The sequence below is a fragment of the Xiphophorus maculatus genome, chromosome 9, assembly GCF_002775205.1.
Source record: "Xiphophorus maculatus strain JP 163 A chromosome 9, X_maculatus-5.0-male, whole genome shotgun sequence".
Classification (NCBI taxonomy): domain Eukaryota; kingdom Metazoa; phylum Chordata; class Actinopteri; order Cyprinodontiformes; family Poeciliidae; genus Xiphophorus; species Xiphophorus maculatus.
In genome coordinates this window covers 21,192,188-21,210,612 of record NC_036451.1, presented here as the reverse complement: position 1 = coordinate 21,210,612, position 18,425 = coordinate 21,192,188, and the positions used below count along the sequence as shown (strand labels likewise).

Here is an 18,425-nt window from a genome sequence, read left to right as displayed (position 1 = left end):
CTTGAATTTCTCAAAAGAAAAATCTCGAGGGGAGAAGAGGGAGATACGATGTCACCATACGGGGAGGCCGTTTGTGTGTGAGGGTGTAGAGGGGAATGCAATAGTGAAAGGCCCCAGAGCATTATTGTAGGTCTTTCAAAATCACATCTAGCTATTATGCAGCAAACAGAGTGCAATGTGTCGATATAGCAGCTAGAAATTGCTTAGGCATTCCATGGGTGGTTTATTTTCATTTATCCAATTCACAATACGAAATCATGGAAAAATGTAAACAATGGTCCACTCTATTCTCTGAATAATCAGAACAGCAATCAGGAAGCATTAAGGGATAAAATCGAGTCCTAGTCAGGGTGGCGCAGGACGTTTTCAAACCGAGTGTTCATGACTGCTCATATAGCATGCTCAAACAGCTGAGAGTCAAAGAGAAACTAACAAAAGGAAAGTTAACCTTCAACAGATATTCATGCACTATGCCCCTAGAACTTTTTCCACATTATCTCACTTTACAACCACTAACTTCAATGTGTTTTACTCAGACTTTATAGAGAAAGCCACAATTGTAAAGTGGAAAGTTGTGTTCAGGTTGTGCGCTCAAAAAGTCGTGGGAACAAGCAGAAGTTTTAAAAGAAATTCCATAAGGAGGTTTGCATATATTAAATTAAAAAAATAACATTTTTCTTTTTTTTTTGGTCCATGTGTCCATTTTTCCTGTGTGTGGAGGAAAACTAATATTCACATTACCCTGAATACACCATCCTCATGATATAACATGGTGGTAGCTGCATCTTTGGTGATGCTTTTCTTTAGCAGGAAATAGGGAAGTTGGTTAGAGTTGATGGAAAAACTAAATAAAAGGGCAATCCTGGACGAGGATACAAAAAACCCAAGATGAAGGAAGCCAAAACCTACAGACACAATGCAATGTCTTCAATACAATTCATGTGTTACAGTCACACAAAGTCTATATCAAAAACCATAAGAGAAGTTGGGGGAAGACTTAAAAATTTACTTTAAAAATTTATGCTCCCCATCCAGTCAGTCTGGGAGAAAATGTTGTGAAATTGTCAATCATGTGCAAAACCGGTAGAGACATAACCCCAAAAGAAGTTGCAACGGATGTTTCTGCAAGTAATGGAGAAACAGAGATCCTGAATAAGAAGAGAGGTCATACTCATCACGTGTTGAGTATGGAAGAAAAAACACAAAACAAAGAAAGCCATGTATGCTTTTCATTTCACTTCCCAATTACGTGCTACTTTGTGTTGTGTCTATTAAAGAAAGTTAAAATGAAAATGCATTATTTTTGTAACGTGATGACATTTCTGATTCTGACTGTTTAGCTACAGTAGTGTTAACATAAAACAAACATTTATAATTTATACAGTTTTTTTTTTTTTTTGGACTGTCTACTTAATTTCAGGTCGAAAACCGCTTCTGGCCCATTTCCCAATTTCAAAATTCTCCTACTTTTCCTGTCGCACAGCTTTCTCCGATATGCTAAGGCTAAGTTTGGGGTAAGCCAAGGCTGCCCCCTCGGTATTGTTTGCGGGTGAACCCCCCGCCACACCCATAGCGTTCCCCCCCTGAAGGGAGCTGTGCGGGGGGTTCATCGCCTATGAGCTCTCGGAAGAGGCAGCAGGTACTGAGCCTGCAGTGGCTGCTAACAGCGAGCTAACTAAACTGGCTGCCCCACGTAAACCCAGCGGCCTTTGAATCACATGCTGAATATGAACGAACAAAGAGAAAGAGAGGGAGAGAAAAATAAATAAATCAGCAATGTTCACTCTCAGAGTCTCCCTCGCTATACGCCTCCATATTAGCATGTCACAAATACTGCTAACTAGCTTGACTCACTAGCTTGTAAAAGAAGGAGGGGGCGCATGATTTACTGCTGGCATCAGATCAAACACCCTCTGCGCTCCCTCTCTCTGCGTTTTAACCTCACCTGGGCTGAGTGAAGAAAAATAAAATAAAAGCTTTAATACATCTCTGCACCTATAGCCACAGATACCAACAGTCTGCGCAAGAAAATCATCCCTGCATTAAGCGTGTCGGTTCTAATCACGCTTTCATTGTGGATTCACGGTGCTTTGCTTCTATATATATATATATATATATATATATATATATATATATATATATACATATAAAAAAGGAGCATGCTGTGAATAAAAACAAACACACCCAAATCCGTCCATGGGGATTTAACGTTGCCTTAGCTAGCTAGCTCGATGCGCGGGGGATTACCGAATGATGCGGCTCACGATATCCAAGTTGCCCCACCGGGCCATGGTGTGCGGTAAACTCACCGAAATGCCCCGTTTTCCTCCGTCTCCGTCTGATGGTACTCCAGCGGGCACATCAGAGGACGGCGCTTCGCAGTTTGCTATAAACCACAACGCTCCGCAGCACAACAGCGCGTCTCGCAACAGCTGTGTTGTGTTTTGAATGAGAGCTGAGGAGGCGCACAGCCGACCGACGGGCGGAGCTTCCAGGGTGCTAACTGGGGCAGGCTGCTCATCATCCTCAGCAGACCTGCCTTTAGTATCTTCAAGTACAGAGATCTCTTGTCGTTCTCGGCATTATTGTTGACTAGTACAGTGTCGGTTTGACAGATGGGGGCCGCGTTTCTCTTTTGTTTATTGTTGCAGGCAGGGTGCAGCAGAACGCTTCCATGGGGCTTTGAAATGAGAGTAAAGTTCAAGTGTTTGATTCTGCTTCCCTCTAGTGGTGAAACTTTTTTACTTTTAGTTTGGTAGAAACAAAACTACCACAGGTGCATCTCGGTAGAGATTGGTAGAGTCGACTACCCAAAAATTCTCAACTTTTCAGTAGAATTTTGCAAAAGTTTTACTTTTATCTGTTATTTTAAATGTTTCCTGTCACTGGATGCTATTTTTAAGCTGTTTGTGACTGAGATGCAGCTTCTTAGGGGACATTTAAACAAATACCATCAGCTGCACATCTGGTGTTAATCAGTTAATCATTTTTACATAAAATACATAATAAGCTCAAACATGTGTACCCAGAATAAAATCATTTCACTCTGGAAAAAGAACGGCTCAAAAATGTTTTAATAAGAACACAGCAACACCTTATTGTGCTTTGTTTCTTAATAACATTTTACTGTAACCTTATCCGTACTTTCTTTTAACAACTACAGGTTACAAATTGTAGAAGCACAGAACAAAAATATTAGAATTTCATTCATTTATTGTTTGGACATCAACAATTTTCTATATCACACAAATGTACACATTTCTGACAATCCTCCCATCTACAGATTGTAGTGAGGCAAACAGATGCATTGAAACAACAGCGTATTGGTATCCCTTCACTGCATTTATCCCATTTTACTCCAACAAAACTGCAGGAAGTGAAACATCGTGTGGCAGCGTAAAAATAAAAAAAAAAACAATGAAGCCATCAATCCCCAAATTTCAGCTGCCTTTCCTTTTCTACACTGTGCAGCTCCCTCGCTCGGTTCTTCAGATCCTCTGCTTTCTTCTCGTCCTTCTCCGTGCCGTCCCCGAGTTTGCACATCCGACTGGCGTTGGCACACCCCCACACGTGTCCGAGCTCGCAAGCCCTGCTGGCGTACTTGAAGGCTTGACTCATGTCCGGTGGCGGCCCTTTGGCGTTGCCCTCGATGAACATGGCGCTGAGGTTGAAGCAGGACGGTGCGAAGCCACCGGCGCAGGCCTTCTCGTAGTACTCCCGGGCCAACGTGGCGTCGGGGCCGCCGTCCAGAGCTCGCCCGTCGTGGGCCAGCAGACCAACGTTATGGCATGCGTCTATGGACTTCTTTCCTCCAGCGTTGCAGGAGCGCACGAAGCAGGAGTAGGCGGTTTTCAGACACTTGGTCACTCCACCTGGTGAACAGATTCAGCAGAGACTCACTAAGACGACAGAAATCTGTTATAACACTTAACGTCTAAAAATTTAATTTAAATTCATATTAATTTAAAACAGTAAATGTAACTATTTATGAACAGAAAAACAGTCCATACACATCCCACGGTTCATTTGTGTAGTTTTTATGTGTTAAAGATGCATTAAATTGTATCTTTAATAGGATTAGGATCAGGAATACATTAGTAATTTATTAACTTAAGAATATATGTACAAGTACAACAACCCACAAGTCTGATTCATACTTGGGTACCAAAAGGGGAAAAAAAAAAATCCAGAGGAACTTACTTGTTCCTCATCATCTTACTTATCGGTTTACTGTATGAGCAGGACATGCTGGGAAGCTGTGGCTGCACTTTTGTTTTTCAAGAATTCATAAAAAAATATTTAAGACAAAATACTTTAAATATTGTGTACAACAATGAAAGGGCAGATAACAAAACCAGAAGGAAAGTTTTTGTTGAAATGTTGAAGGAAAAATTAATCCATTTCAAACACTGACATGAAAAAAAGCTGACAAATCATTGCTGGAGAGAAGGGCTTTCAATTCTAGGGTTTTTACATAACAGGACAGAAATGTTATCTAAAAAACGGTTGGAAAACAATTCTGGCTAAGTTTCATTGTTGGACTGATGGCCTCATATTTGACATACAAAGTGGTTCAACGCCAAGTCAGTAGCTGCGAACTGAAATCATGACACCTCCACCTCCATACGTCACAGTTGCTGTCCAGGGCTTTTCTACGACCTTATGTAGAGTCTTTAATGTGTTTGATTGGAAATCAAGTGATTGTCTTTGATTAGACGCTATGTTTGCTAATGACAGTGTTGACTCTGTGGGATGTTTTTACACATTTGAGGCAGTAATTAAGTAACTTTAGAGCCTGATTAAGGCCATGTGATTGAAAGCTAACAGTTTAAAGAGTGAGGCCGTTCTTTCTTTCCTTCTGGAAAAGCGGTCTGTTCACACACCTTTGCCGACGACATGGTAAGCTCCGAGTTTATAGCAGCTCTCTGAGTGTCCGTTTGTGTCACAGTTGTGTTTCAGGACTTGTGCTGCAGAATCATAGTTTTTCTTCACGCCATCCAAATAGTCTGCTAGCCTCTGGCACCCTAAGGAGACACATCAGAAAGTTAGTGACACAGAGGCAAACATAACAACATGTCATTAAACTAAAACTATGACTCTGACTCAAGGATTTTTATATATTATTTAAATGCATGTTGTTTGTTCTTTATGTGTCCGTTTTATCTTATATTTATTCTCCATCATTCTGAAAAACCTTTAAAACTTCTACTTTCTTTAAAAACCTTTACTATTATTGAGATATACATGTATTAAACGCTATAATACACGTAAACTGTAATGTATTTGGGCAAATATCCGATTCCAACATATTATCATAACTTAAAAACAACAAAAACAGAATAAAAGCATAAAACAGATATATCTCTTAAAATAAAATAACTGATTATACAATAACTTAAAACAACAGTATGCTATAACGCATAGTAAAATAAGGTAACAACAAAATATAGTAACTTGGAATGACAGAAAAGAATAACTTAAAATAATCTTAAAACTGTGTAAATTAAATAAATAACATTGCAAAACATAAAAAGAACGACATAAGAATATAAAAGGCACAACTTTAAATAACATTAAATATAAAAAAACATAGCCTTATCTCACAGCATTACATAACAGTACAGTCATATAAAATACTGCAGCTCTATATCGTATAATAACGTAAAACACCATGAAACAACATAAAACAGCAAATCTTAAAGTAACATTATTCAGTCTGCTTAACACCGTGATTCAGCCCCGCTGGTCTGTGACCAGCTCAGGGTTGTAGTTACCTTCAGGGTCCTTCTCCTTGTAACACTGGTAACTGTACTCCACTCCCAGGTTGTCCAAGAACTGCTTCACCTCCTCCTCATCCTCAAAGTTTATAAGTCCAGCCATCACTCAACTTCTGCCAAGTCCGCAGTACAACAGAAACCTGACCTGGAGCTGCTCAACAACACCAGCTGTGTGTGTGCTACCAAAGCCTCTCCTGCATGTGGACCCGGTCTGGTTCTGCTAGCACCAAAGCTGTCAGCTACCTTCCCTCATGTGCTGCTTAACCTCTAAAACCGAGGAGCGTTAGCTCTTTCGTAACCGTCCTGTGCGGGCTTCCGTAGCGCCGCCTCCTCTCCTAATGTATTTCCTGTGTTGTGACCTTTGTTTACTGTCTGTCGCTTCGCTTCAGCCAGAGAGACAGAGGGGGGGAAACCAGACGTCGCTCGCAGTGAAAACGTCGCTCCTATCTCGTTCCTCATTTCGCAGGTTTTCTGTCGCTTTGGTCGACATGAACTCCGCCACCTCGGGAGGCGTCGGGTGTTTTAGCAGCGGGGCAGGTTTCTCAGCTCAGTGGCAACAACAAGTAAGCTAGCTGCTAGGTCCAGTCTTATCGCTCGTCCTACTTTCACTGCTGTCCCTCCGCTCCGCTCAGCTCTGTGTCAGAACAGGCAGGTGAAAAAGAAACTGAAAAGCTCTGATACAGACAGAAAACAAGCGAAGCTGCATTTCTTCTGGTTCTTTCTGACGCCAGCCCTCTGCTGCTTTCAAGCTACAACTATCCTCTTTATTTTCTCTTTTACACTATGGCTTCTCTGTTTTTAAACACGGTAGGTTGTAATTTTATTTTATTTTTTGCCAGTATGTTTTTTTCCCCCCTTCATTTGGAAAATCAACAGATAAACAAAAACACTTCTGCATTGGTTTCCAGGATGACGCCTCCCCGGCGGCTCTGACAGACCTGTGCCTCACCTATGTGAGCCAGAACCTGGAGTGTTTCTGCGTGAAGCTGCCTGACGGCTCCTTGTGCTTCAGGGAGGCTGTGCTCTTCCCTCAGGAGCTGGCAGACCAGCTTCTGGCCAAGATGGCCACTGAAGGTGAGCCTAACCTATATGTATAAGGGGATGCATGTTGTGGGAATCTGGGAGAGGTAGGTCAGCGAGAATTTGACGATTCTTAATAAACTGAGTGGATGCAAAAAGCCTAAAGGCACTCATTTCCATCTCAGTGTAGAAATGTTTTATTGCTGTGAAGAAATGATGTTCCCCTACACATGCTTTTTTTTTTATTTGCATCTACTGATTTCAATGTTTTTAATTTATTGTTTACTTTCCTTATGGCTTTATTTTTGTTTAATTAAGTTAACTTTTAAATCATTTCTCATTCGTCAACACTCTCTTGTCCGTCAACATTTGCGCATTTTACCCCTGTTACAGTTATGAACTTGTGCAGAATCAAAGTGAAGATGAAGAATTATAAGTCTGTTGTTGAGAGTATCATCTCAGAGCAGCATCAGAGCCAGGGACCTAAAAAGGCTCAACAATCTGATTTTTAAAAAAAAGAAAAAAAGTCTGGGTCAGTTCTGGGGATGACCGTGGGACCTCTGGAGAAGAATCTTACATAAAATCAAGAAAATTATGGATAACCCTGACCATCCTCTTCATGAGATTGTCATAGAAAAACAGGGTCTTCAGTCAGAGGTTTCTTCAAATTTGCTACAACACACACTGCTACAGCATCTACAACTCCTTGAAGAAACTTGAATAATTTGAGTTACAACATTTAATTTCCTACAGGAAAGTGTTTTTGAAATTGAAAAGAATACATGGTCCTCAACATTTTTACAAATCTACATCTAAAAGAAACAGTCAATACTTCTAGCTGCAGTTACAGCTACCAGCTTTGCACGTCAAATAGATGTAGGTAAGACCTTAAATACATTTTCTTCCCTTTATTTGTCTTCATCCAAATATATGTTGAACACCGACTAGCTGCTCTGCACCTGCCACAACAATGTTTCACACATTTTGCATAGAATTTTGCATGCAAGTTAGAAAGGTGAATTTTTCTCACATTTGACATCTTCCACATGCTTGGAGTGTTTCTGCTGCTCCTCCAGAGTCAAAACAGGCCTCTTGGCTGCTTCTCTTTTTACGGCTGTGCTTTGGCATGTTTTTGGTTCTGGGATGTCCCCGTCTGCTGTGCTTCTTGATACTGTTTGTTCACTGATGTTCTCTAACAAGGCTCATGGACTCATGTTTATAGTTATATACAGGTGTACTCTATTTTATAATTAGCCGACTTTTGAAGTCAATCGGTGTGGTTGAATTTTACGCTGCCTTTACAGTTTTGTTTTGTTTTTTTAAGAAATTTAAAAGCAATGTATGATTTTTACTTTCATTTCACACTTATGTGAAACTTTGTGTTAATTTATCAGATAAGAAACCCACTTCACAGGGAGACTTCAGCTAAAATACACACCTTTTATGTCAGTTGAGATTTAATTAATTTGAAAAAAAATATATAATACACTGACTGCCATAGATTATTGTATTTTACTAAATCTTTTTTTCATGTTAACAGGCTTCTGAATTGAAACACAAGGTTTTGTCGTGTTTAAATATTGGCTCCGACATTTCACTGTTACCTCCTCATGTCAGGTGTATCTGTTCCTCAAATAAAAAACAATGAAATGTTGACATGTAGAGAAATTGTGACAGATGATGCTTCATTCCCCTCCAGGTCTCCTGAATGACAGCACCGTAGGGGTGTTCAGGAACTGTCAGTATCTGCGGCTGAGACGAGCCTGCATCCGCACGGCCCGGATCTCTGCCGAGGCGTTCCAGAAAGCCCTCTGCCCGCACAGACTGCTGGAGCTGGATGCCGCAAGGGTCAACGCGGACCTCACCATTCCTGACATCCTGCAGGGATTGGCTACCAACAAATACTGTCAGGTAAAATAAACTGGGAGGTGTCACCTGCTAAGAACTCCATTCTTTGTACAACTTGAAGTCAATCTGAACTTTTTTTTTTTCCTCTCTCCATGCAGGAGTCTCTCCAGCGGTTAATCTTGACCGGACTCACCATGGCTTCTCTGGAGGAACCGAGTTGGTACCGTTTCAGCGCCCTGCGCGGCCTGCGCTCTCTGTCTCTAGCCAACGTGGAGTTCTACGACTCCGGCCTTGTCGACGTCTGCTCCCTGCCTCGACTGGAGAGCCTGGATCTCTCCAACACGTCGGTGACCAACCTGAGCCCGCTGCTGGGCCTGAAGGAGCGCCTCCGCTCGCTAACGCTGCACCAGCTGAAGAGGCTGGAGATGAGCACGGCTCAGCTGCTCGGAGTCATAGGCCAGCTGAATGTCCTGCAGGTTGGTAGCCATCATTCTAGTGTTGCCGCACATTTACGGCGGCAGAGCAAGAACTCATGCTTGTGCTCAACGCAGCACCTGGACATCAGCGACGATAAGCAGTTTACCTCCGACGTGGCCTGTCAGCTGCTGGCACAGCGGGGGATCCTTCCTGCTCTCGTTTCCCTGGACGTCTCAGGCAGGAAACAGGTGTGTTTTCTTTATCAGGGCTGAGACGATTAATTTGCAATGAATCGGTTATTGAAATAATAGTCAACTAATTTAGTAATCGATTAATCATTAACTGGAGTACACAGACTAAAAAAAAGAGGTAATTTGCTAAAAATACATACATTTAGCATTTACGACAAAAATAAATAAGCTTTGTCTGTAGAGACGTTTGACCCAGAACTCCTGAAATGGAAAAGTTTCAGCTACACACAGTTAAAATTCTGGAAAAGAAATAAAACAATCTCCTATTAAGCACCTTTTGCTATCCAGTTATTAATTAGTTAATCAATACAATAGTATAATAGATCAGTCCTATGCTGAATTGATAAGTCAAGCAGAAAAAGCTGAGTTTTCACATGTTGATGTTAAAAGTATTTTTTACCTGCAGGTGCGTCCTTTGTTACAAATGATCAATGATTCACAAAAGGAATGCTGTTGTATTTGACGCAAAACAAATATTTGCTTTGTTATTTTAAAAAAGCATCTTTTAATGTATTTTATCGTATGAAAAAGGTTTAAGCAAATAAATGGAAAATCTGCAGAATGTGCCAATGGAAAATCTGCAGAATGTGCCAATTATTATTATTTCTTTTTTCAGATTATTCTTTAGAATATTTGATAGATCAATGGATTACTAAAGTATAATCGATTACTAAAAGTGTATATGTTCTGTCTTCATTTGTTGCAGGTGTCCGATAAAGCCGTCAGGGCGTTTGTCGAAGAGAGGCCCGGGATGACCTTTGTGGGCCTTTTGGCCACAGACGCCGGCTTTTCCGACTTCCTCTCCGGAGAAGGAAATCTTAAGGTAGGAACAGGCACACAAGGATTAACGTGGAAACAAAGTGGAGGATTTTGGGTCTGCTGAGGCTTTTTCTGCATGGAAACAGGTAACAGGAGAAGCCAACGAGACTCAGATCTGCGAGGCGTTGCGGCGATACAGCGAGAGGGAGGGATTCGTCAGGGAAGCTCTGTTTCATCTGTTCAGCCTGACTCACGTCATGGAGAAACCGCGGCCTGACATTCTAAAGGTAAATAGTTCCCTCAAAATAATGCGGAAGGAAAAAAATAAACAATTTTGCCATGGTTGACAAACAACAAAACATGGGATCTGTTGTTTCTAAGCAACCTTCAGACAGTTTCCCTTTAAATTTTGCCTTTGACTTTCTGTGCAGCTTGTAGTTTTGGGCATGAAGAATCACCCGGCCACTCTAAACGTCCAGCTGGCCGCCAGCGCGTGTGTGTTCAACTTGACAAAGCAGGACCTGGCAGCAGGGATGCCGGTCCGGCTGTTGAGTACCGTCACCCAGCTCCTCCTGGAGGCCATGAGGACGTTCCCCAACCACCAACAGGTAAAACGTCAGGAGTCCTTCATTGCTGCTCTGTCATAAAGTGCACATGTGCTTGAGTAATCTTCTACATGAGTCTGTGTGGATGCTTGCTATCATTCTTTACCCCATTTCTCTTTTTCTGCAACAAAAGCAGTGAAGTTGGAAGGTGCTTTGATCTGTTTAATGCTTGTTACATTTTACATTTTCACTGAACTTGGAGTGATTTTTAAAACTGCTAAGGATCAGCATAGAGTTGCCACCCTTTTAGCACCAAATGTAATTTACACGAAATGCAGCAGAAGTCAAAACACAACCAACAAAAAGCCCAGAGAAAGTCCAGGGCAGCAGGGCTGCATTTAGAAGAATCTGGAGCCAGTTTTGGTTCCCTATCCATTAAAAATGTATTTTACACATGAAAATTACAGTACACTGATTGGTAGACCAGCACATTGGTGGGTACAAATCAATGCATTGTTGGTTTAAAACGTATGGTAGGCTGCTACATGCTAAAGGATGTTCTATAATTACATTATCTTCACATTCTGTTGATTTAATGACCTATATTGTTTATAAAAATTCACCAATATAAAAACACCTTTCTTGATGTAGGTCTATGAGTTTTGTAAGACCCAAACATGTCAGTTTGTAATATTGTTTATTATTGTATGCCTTTTGCATACTTAGATATTTTCTTAACAATAAGGTTTTATTTTAGTATGGTTTTTGTAGAAAAGCGCCACCTAAAGGACGTAATTGGAAATATATGAAAAGTGCTGTTTCACTTAGTCCAGAAAGAAAATTGAATGTGGTGTGGTTAATTGAGCTCTACACAGTTTTTGACCGTCAAATGTGGAATGCTGCGCAACATTAAAAAATCCTTATGTAATGTCTGCTCAAAGAAAAGCCCTGAAGAAAAGTAAAGTTCGTCGTTCGTCAGACTTTGTGTGGACTAGTAAGTGCTTCTTTAATGCACAAGAGCATATCGTTGGACAGAAACGGGTCAGCTAAGAGCTAAGCTAATGAACGTCAACAAAAGAAAGAAAACCTTAGCTTGTTGAACAATATAGTGGCTTTACACCAAAACAAACAAACCAAAACACTACAAGTTTGCTTGCAAAATATGTATCCATAAAAAAAAAATCTTTGGGTCCCTGAAACACTTGGGTAAGCAGTTTTTAAAATCTAGCCCCAGTCGTAGACAATGATTTTCAATATGGTAGAAGATGGGGTCCATTTACTTCACTTTCATACATTTCTTAAACTGATTGTGGGAGGTGACAGGTGGAAATATAACAATTAAAGTTGAAACATTTTTGCCAGATTTATTGTCTTTATTCTCCCAGTTTGGGATATATTGTTGGTTTCAGAACAACTCGGCGTGATTGTAAGGAGCATTTTTGCTTCTCTCTTTATGGAACAAAATTTGACACGGCAAAACTCTTTGCTTGTACAATGTAAGCTTTTCTGATCACACACTCAGCAGGAGCATAAGCGACCCCTCTGGGACTCACAGAGCAGAGGGATTCTTTGCCACTGTGCTTTCCTGAGCAGAAAATGATTATATGAGAGCCTCATTTATCAGCAGCTATCTTAAATGATTATATCAATACCTCATACATCAACAGGTATCCGAATAATAATTAGAAAACGATCCGCGGCGGAGACAGAGAGAGGTTAGATCATCACTTATTTAGTCCAACCAATCATTGTGTTGAACATGTACGTACTGAACGATCAAAGCTCTGTTTTCAGGAATTTGTGTGCGCCTTAGCGACGTGCAGGGAGTGGAACAGAGAGCGAGACCTCGTGGGACTAAAACCGTCGTTCTGAATAAATTGGCGACAGAGAGAAGTAGCTTTGTGATCTGTTCTCACATGACCAAATATCCAGAACCAGGTGTAACATGCAGATTTGAGCTGATCTGAAACTGTTGGTGCTTTACTTTAACAAGAGTGTTGATTGGCACGACTTCAGTTTCCACCGTCGGTGTCAAATTTGAGTTTTTATGTAAGTGGTGGGAACGTGTAGCAGTTTTCTCTAGGCCAGCTGTGTGGCAGTGTGTAGGTGGGGTAGCGATGCCATACTCTGCTCCAGACAGTTGTATAAACCTCTGGGACGTATTAACTTATTTATACAAGGAAATATTTGTTTATTTGCATATTTAAATGCATTTCTAATATTGTACAAAAAGGCTTAAGTGGTTAAATTTTTCTTTTTTTATCCGATTAATTGTCAGAATAATTGATTGAAATGTCGATCACTAAAATAATTGCTAGTTCCGGCTGTATAATGTACATCAGACATCACTTGTCTGAATTTGTAGCAGTAATAGTTGTCACCTTTGTGGTTCTGTCCCGGAAAACGCCAGAATATGGAAAAACTAACCGGTGTGAATCTGAAACTGTAAATGCAAACATGTGTTGTGACATCTTAAAATTTGAATGGAGGAACTTTCAACAATCAGAATTTTTAGCTTCCCTTTTCTTGTTCTGTTTTAATCTTTCGCAACCAAATTTATGGGTCTAAGTGGAACTTTTTTGGCAACAACATGAAGATGTGTTTTTTTTTTTTTTTACAGGTTCTGAAATGTCTGTTTTGCTTTCTCTTTTTGCAGCTGCAGAAAAACTGCCTGCTGTCTCTGTGCAGCGATCGCATCTTACAAGAAGTTCCGTTCAACAGGTGAGAAACAGATCTTCGCACCGTCTCTAAATAATTCACATCCCACTATTTAACATCGTCGGGCAAAGTCTGGATTGTGAGTCGTCGTGCCTTTGTTCACAAGGTTCGAAGCAGCCAAACTGGTGATGCAGTGGCTCTGCAACCACGAAGATCAGAACATGCAGAGGATGGCTGTGGCTATCATCTCCATACTGGCTGCTAAGGTACACGTTGACTGGCTCACAGTCTTCTCTGCATTCCAGATCTTTTTCACGGTCGTGTTTGATCTTTGCAGCTGTCCACCGAACAGACCGCCCAGCTGGGAGCCGAGCTGTTCATCGTGAAGGTACGACTCCTCTCACGTCTGGAAAAATAATCACAAGTTTACCATAAAAGTCGACAACTTTAGACTAAATACACGCTCTCTCCCCGGCTTGCAGCAACTGCTGCACATTGTGCGTCAGAAGGCAAACCAGAACGTCGTGGATGCGACGCTGAAATTTACGCTGAGCGCGCTCTGGAACCTCACAGATGAATCGCCGACGACTTGCCGCCATTTTATTGAGAACCAAGGCTTGGATCTGTTCATTAAAGTGCTGGAGGTACACACAAGCCTTAAAAATAAGACTCTGCATGCCGATTCCTACAGGAGTTAATCATCATTAACAGCACATAGCACATTTGCATATCACTGTAAGGCATTGTGACTCACTTTTATTTTCCATCCTTCCCCTCCTCCATTGCTGCAGTCTTTCCCCAATGAATCTTCCATCCAGCAGAAGGTGCTAGGTCTTCTGGTATGTTTACTGACCTTTTTCTGCCCTTCCGAAAAAAACTCTAGTTTGCTTGACCGGCCAACTTAAGGGCCTCGACATTCCTTTTTCGCCCTCTGCCATGCAGAACAACATAGCAGAAGTCAGGGAACTGCACGGGGAGCTCATGGTGCAGAGCTTTCTGGACCACATCAGCGCTCTGCTGCACAGCCCCGAGGTGGAGGTCAGCTACTTCGCCGCCGGGATCCTCGCACACCTGACGTCACGAGGCGAGGAGGCCTGGTCGCTCAGCCCGGCTCTGCGGGACTCGCTGCTCGAGCAGCTGGTAGGAGTTCAGCAGAACCTCTTCAAAGTGATGGATGTAAAACATACAAAGCACCGTGGTCATTTACGTGTCCGCCTTTTCTAGCATGCTGTCATTATGAAGTGGCCCCCTCCGGAGTGTGAAATGGTGGCCTACAGGTAAGCTGCAGATGTGGAGATTTTATACAGCGCATCCTTGAAAACTTTTAAATTCATCTATCTGAAATTAAGGCCTTAAAATATCGTAAATTCATTTTTTTTAAATTACGTTTACCTTAGATATGTTAATCACAGGTAATGTTTTGTCATGGCAGGACTATTTACTCTCATATATTCTATGTAGTTTGTTTGTTTTTTGAAACTTTTCTATCAGGCAAACATTTGAGTCGCACTCCGAAACTTCATTACGTTTTGTGATTTGAGGTGGTTGAGGCTACCGCTAACTAGTTGCTAACAAAACCTTCATAGCTTCTTAGCATCAATCATTGGTAAATGTTAATTATCACCAGTTGACCCAACGACGTTCATCTTTGTCACTGGACAACTTATGTTGCTAACCTGTTTGATGCTATGTGCTCTATGGGCAAAAACGCCTGACAGTGCCATATGAAATATGACATTTTCTTTTGTACATTTCTGTCATGAAACAGGTCTTAAATTTCATTCATAATGGTCTTAAAAATGTATTAAATCTGAGTTGGTGAAACCTGCAGAGACCCCGACCTTCCATCCGTCATGATAAAAAGTAGACATTATTGCTACTGTGGTTGTTTAGTAAATCTTTACAGCTTGTGAGAAAAGTTTAAAGTGAACTTGTCCTTCTCTTGTTCCTCAGGTCTTTTAACCCGTTCTTTCCCCTGCTGGAGTGTTTTCACACACCCGGCGTCCAGCTGTGGGCAGCCTGGGCCATGCAGCATGTGTGCAGCAAAAATGGTGAGACTCGGGACACTTTTAAATAGCGTTTCTTACACATCTGTTTTTTCTGCGCTGATGTACTGTATCGTAAACAGTCTGTCTTTTTCAGTGCTCAATACATGCACACATTATGTACACTTGTAGAAAAGTCATCAGACTCAGTTGTACGTCCTTTGGATCGCGAGTCCAATACTTTTATTTCTAATAAGTGGATAGTATTTTCTGTTTTAGTCTTATGCAGTATATTATTATTATTGTTATTAACACTTTAAGAAATTTTAAACTTCATGTTGCCGTTGCACCTTAATTTCCCTTTGTAAGACGATTAAGGTGGCTCCTGTGCTATTCAGATAAAAGTAAAGGTATTGATAATCCTTGACTTTTGGGGGATATGTGAGTTTTTGTCAAGATTTGTAAGTTCAAAGACGTTTTTTATGCGTTCTGCCTAAATAGATTGGCTAAAAGTTGGCTTACGCAGACCCCAAACTCAGGCTGGAAACAAATACCTGCCACACTTTTCAGATTTTTATCAGGTGAATATTTTGAAAACCCAGCATCCATTTCTTCACACCACCCCGCTCACCTCTCCGATGCTCCGTTGCCACTTTCCTGCAGCGTCTCGCTACTGCAGCATGCTGTTGGAGGAGGGCGGCTTGGACCAGCTTGAGCTCGTTCACACGCACCCGCAGACGCACAAAGACGTGAAGCTGCTGGCCGAAAGCATCCTGGAGAGCCTGCAGCGACATAGAGCGCGCACTGGCCAGCCCGCGCACACAAGTCGACGTCCGCCCGCGCAGTAACGCCACACAGGTGAAGAAAACTAAAAAAAAAAAGAGCTTACAGCTTCAAAGACGTCTCATGATCTCGCGTCTTCCCTTTCAGAAAACGGTGAGCCCTGATGAAGAAGAGGAGCCGGAACGCGGTCTCGTCACGGAAAAGGGAGTCGTGTGAGAGCGCATGCGTGGGCGATTGCGACGCCTGTCGCTCACGCAAACGCTCTCGGATGCTTCTGAAGAAAACAGGAGCAAAAGACAGAGAAAACGCAAACGTTTGCACACTCTAAACCTTATTTATTTCCTTTGTGTTCATTTCAAGACAGAAATATTTTGAGCCCAGCGATGGAGAAGATTGAAATCTTGATAAGCTGGGTTTTGTATTTGTGCTCGCTCTTGTTCGCCCGAGCACTTGGATGTTTCTCACGCCAGAAAACGCTGAGGTGTGTGGAACCCCAAACCGACTGACTGAGCGGTAGGGGGGAGCTTTCAATGGCTCCAGCTGTGTTGCCAACTTCTTTATTGTCTGAAATGGGGGGTAAACTTTAAATATATGCATGACACTGAAGAGCTCAAGCATGCTGGTGTGAATGCTCGTACTATTGGATTTAATAAACGCCTGCACCCTTGATTGTAGCGGAGCTCCGAGCACTAAAATCATGCCTCTGCGTCTGCAGCGCCCGCTTTGTCTCCCTGCTAAAGGGGAACTTGATACGGATGTGCTCGGAGGGTCAAAATGTTCCCCAAAATTACTGAGAATTTCTAGTACATTGATATTTTCTAAACTGGTTTTGAAACAAATCAGTTCCAAAACTCAGAAGCAGATTTTATTGGAATATTTAGCCCATTATGTCTGTTGTTTTGTGCAAGTATATTCTTCTGGACACAAATGCTAGTAATGACCTGGGCAGAGTAGGCGTCATCTGTTTTCTCCTTGGGAAACGTGTGTGTGTAAACGTGTGTGGGAAACGTATGTTTACGTTTTGCTCCGCTTCCCAACGTGCATTTTTTATATAGTGTAATATATAATGAGGCCAAAATAGTTATCTGCCAAGGACGATTTCAGTTTTTGCATGCAGTTCTATTCAAATATTTTTTATTTTTTTTCACCCCTAACATAAATAGGAATCGTGTTGAAGAGAAAAACTGCTGACTGTGATGCCACACCGTGTTGGATGCCTCTGCTGTCCTCAGATGCCTCTGCTGTCCGTACAGATGCTTGTTTTGTCCATACAGCTTTAAATCTGAAACATTTTTTAATTGTAGAGGACGTATCACAGGACCACACAGAGTTGAGGTTCAGCATTGTGGGAGGGGCCATTTGCAGCAGCTTATTTTAAAATCTCTCAAACAAAATACCTTGCTAATACCTTATTCAATAGTATTTGAACTTATAAAAATGTTTTTCCATTACAGCTTATTAATGAGCAGAGTGACATACTGATTTCATACCACGTCCAATTTTTTATTTTTTTTAGATAGTTATGCATACCTTCCCTTCTTCAACAATGTACTACTTTGTTGCTTTGTGTTGGTCCATCACACAGAATTTAAATAAAATAGTTTGAGGTTTGTGGCTAACTGAATGAAAAGTATTTGCTGCAAATGCAGTTTTTGTTCTCACTTAATTTATTAGTAGTTTGGAATCACTGATGTGATGTAAACATTTTTTTTATACTCAAATGTATTTTTTTTTTTAAATGCTTATCCAGACTTTGAATAATATGAGTTAATTGCATGTCCAGACTACATAGGAACCCTGAGGCCAGAGGCTGCCACTATAATTATTCACTAATTAGTTTCTCACCTTGCATTTTCTATGCAAGTCACATCAACCTCTGTTTTACAAACTGCAGTTAAAAACCGTGATGCCATAAAGGACAGGTCAGTTTGCATACATAACCAGGTGAACTATGACAGCAGGTCCAGAAACCAAAAAATATATATACACGTATATACTAGTCAGCAAAGCTTACCTACTGTACACCGCCTCATCTGCTCAGTGAGTTATGGCCTTATGGTTTTGTTAAATCTGTCATGTCACATTTATTATGCATCCAACTGGGACTGGATTATGAGTTTTAGTAAGGATTTCTGTCTCTTTCGTTGAATTTGGCTGTTTCGTCCATTGCTTGAACATTGCTCAGATTTAAAGCCAGTTTTAGTTTTCTTACAATTTATTTCAACTAGAAAAGGAAAGGGGTAAAAAAAAATAAAAAATACCGTATGTATGCCAAGACTGTGCCACACTGCTGCTCAGTCATATTTTCAAGTATGAAAATAAAGAATGTATGTTGCCATATAAACTGGTTTGCTTCTATTTTTTTTTTTTAGTCCACTCAAA

The 18,425-nt window shown here is 41.2% G+C and overlaps 3 protein-coding genes across 9 annotated transcripts in view; 1 reads left to right on the top strand and 2 right to left on the bottom strand.

The window, feature by feature from the left end:
- The window catches only part of ralgps2 (Ral GEF with PH domain and SH3 binding motif 2), an 88,622-nt gene extending 86,006 nt beyond the window's left edge, over positions 1-2,616 (bottom strand). For 3 of the 6 annotated variants that reach the window (XM_005795558.2, XM_023338905.1, XM_023338903.1), the window contains exon 1: positions 2,310-2,614. The gene's annotated coding sequence lies outside the window, so the exon portion shown is untranslated. Of the gene's footprint in view, positions 1-2,309 lie in introns of all 6 variants that reach the window. The other 3 variants (XM_023338906.1, XM_005795559.2, XM_023338907.1) reach the window with 2 other exon arrangements.
- A 488-nt stretch (positions 2,617-3,104) lies between these two features.
- On the bottom strand, positions 3,105-5,897 carry LOC102235623 (cytochrome c oxidase assembly factor 7). The gene is made up of 3 exons (XM_005795560.3): positions 5,775-5,897; positions 4,884-5,024; positions 3,105-3,872 (listed from the first exon to the last, which is right to left on the bottom strand). Exons 1-3 carry the CDS (start codon positions 5,878-5,880, stop codon positions 3,427-3,429), a joined length of 693 nt encoding a protein of 230 aa, XP_005795617.1. The 5' UTR covers positions 5,881-5,897; the 3' UTR covers positions 3,105-3,426.
- A 198-nt stretch (positions 5,898-6,095) lies between these two features.
- zyg11b (zyg-11 family member B, cell cycle regulator) lies at positions 6,096-18,381 on the top strand. 2 transcript variants are annotated; one of them, XM_014471130.2, is made up of 18 exons: positions 6,096-6,340; positions 6,686-6,851; positions 8,497-8,708; positions 8,804-9,121; positions 9,197-9,310; positions 10,020-10,136; positions 10,219-10,359; positions 10,504-10,680; positions 13,274-13,338; positions 13,442-13,541; positions 13,613-13,663; positions 13,758-13,919; positions 14,067-14,114; positions 14,218-14,415; positions 14,500-14,552; positions 15,229-15,326; positions 15,924-16,118; positions 16,191-18,381. In XM_014471130.2, exons 1-17 carry the CDS (start codon positions 6,116-6,118, stop codon positions 16,106-16,108), a joined length of 2,430 nt encoding a protein of 809 aa, XP_014326616.2. In that variant the 5' UTR covers positions 6,096-6,115; the 3' UTR covers positions 16,109-16,118; positions 16,191-18,381. The 2 variants fall into 2 exon arrangements, with proteins under 2 accessions (XP_014326616.2, XP_023196053.1); XM_023340285.1 differs by having other exon boundaries at positions 6,143-6,584.
- Positions 18,382-18,425: the final 44 nt, after the last annotated feature.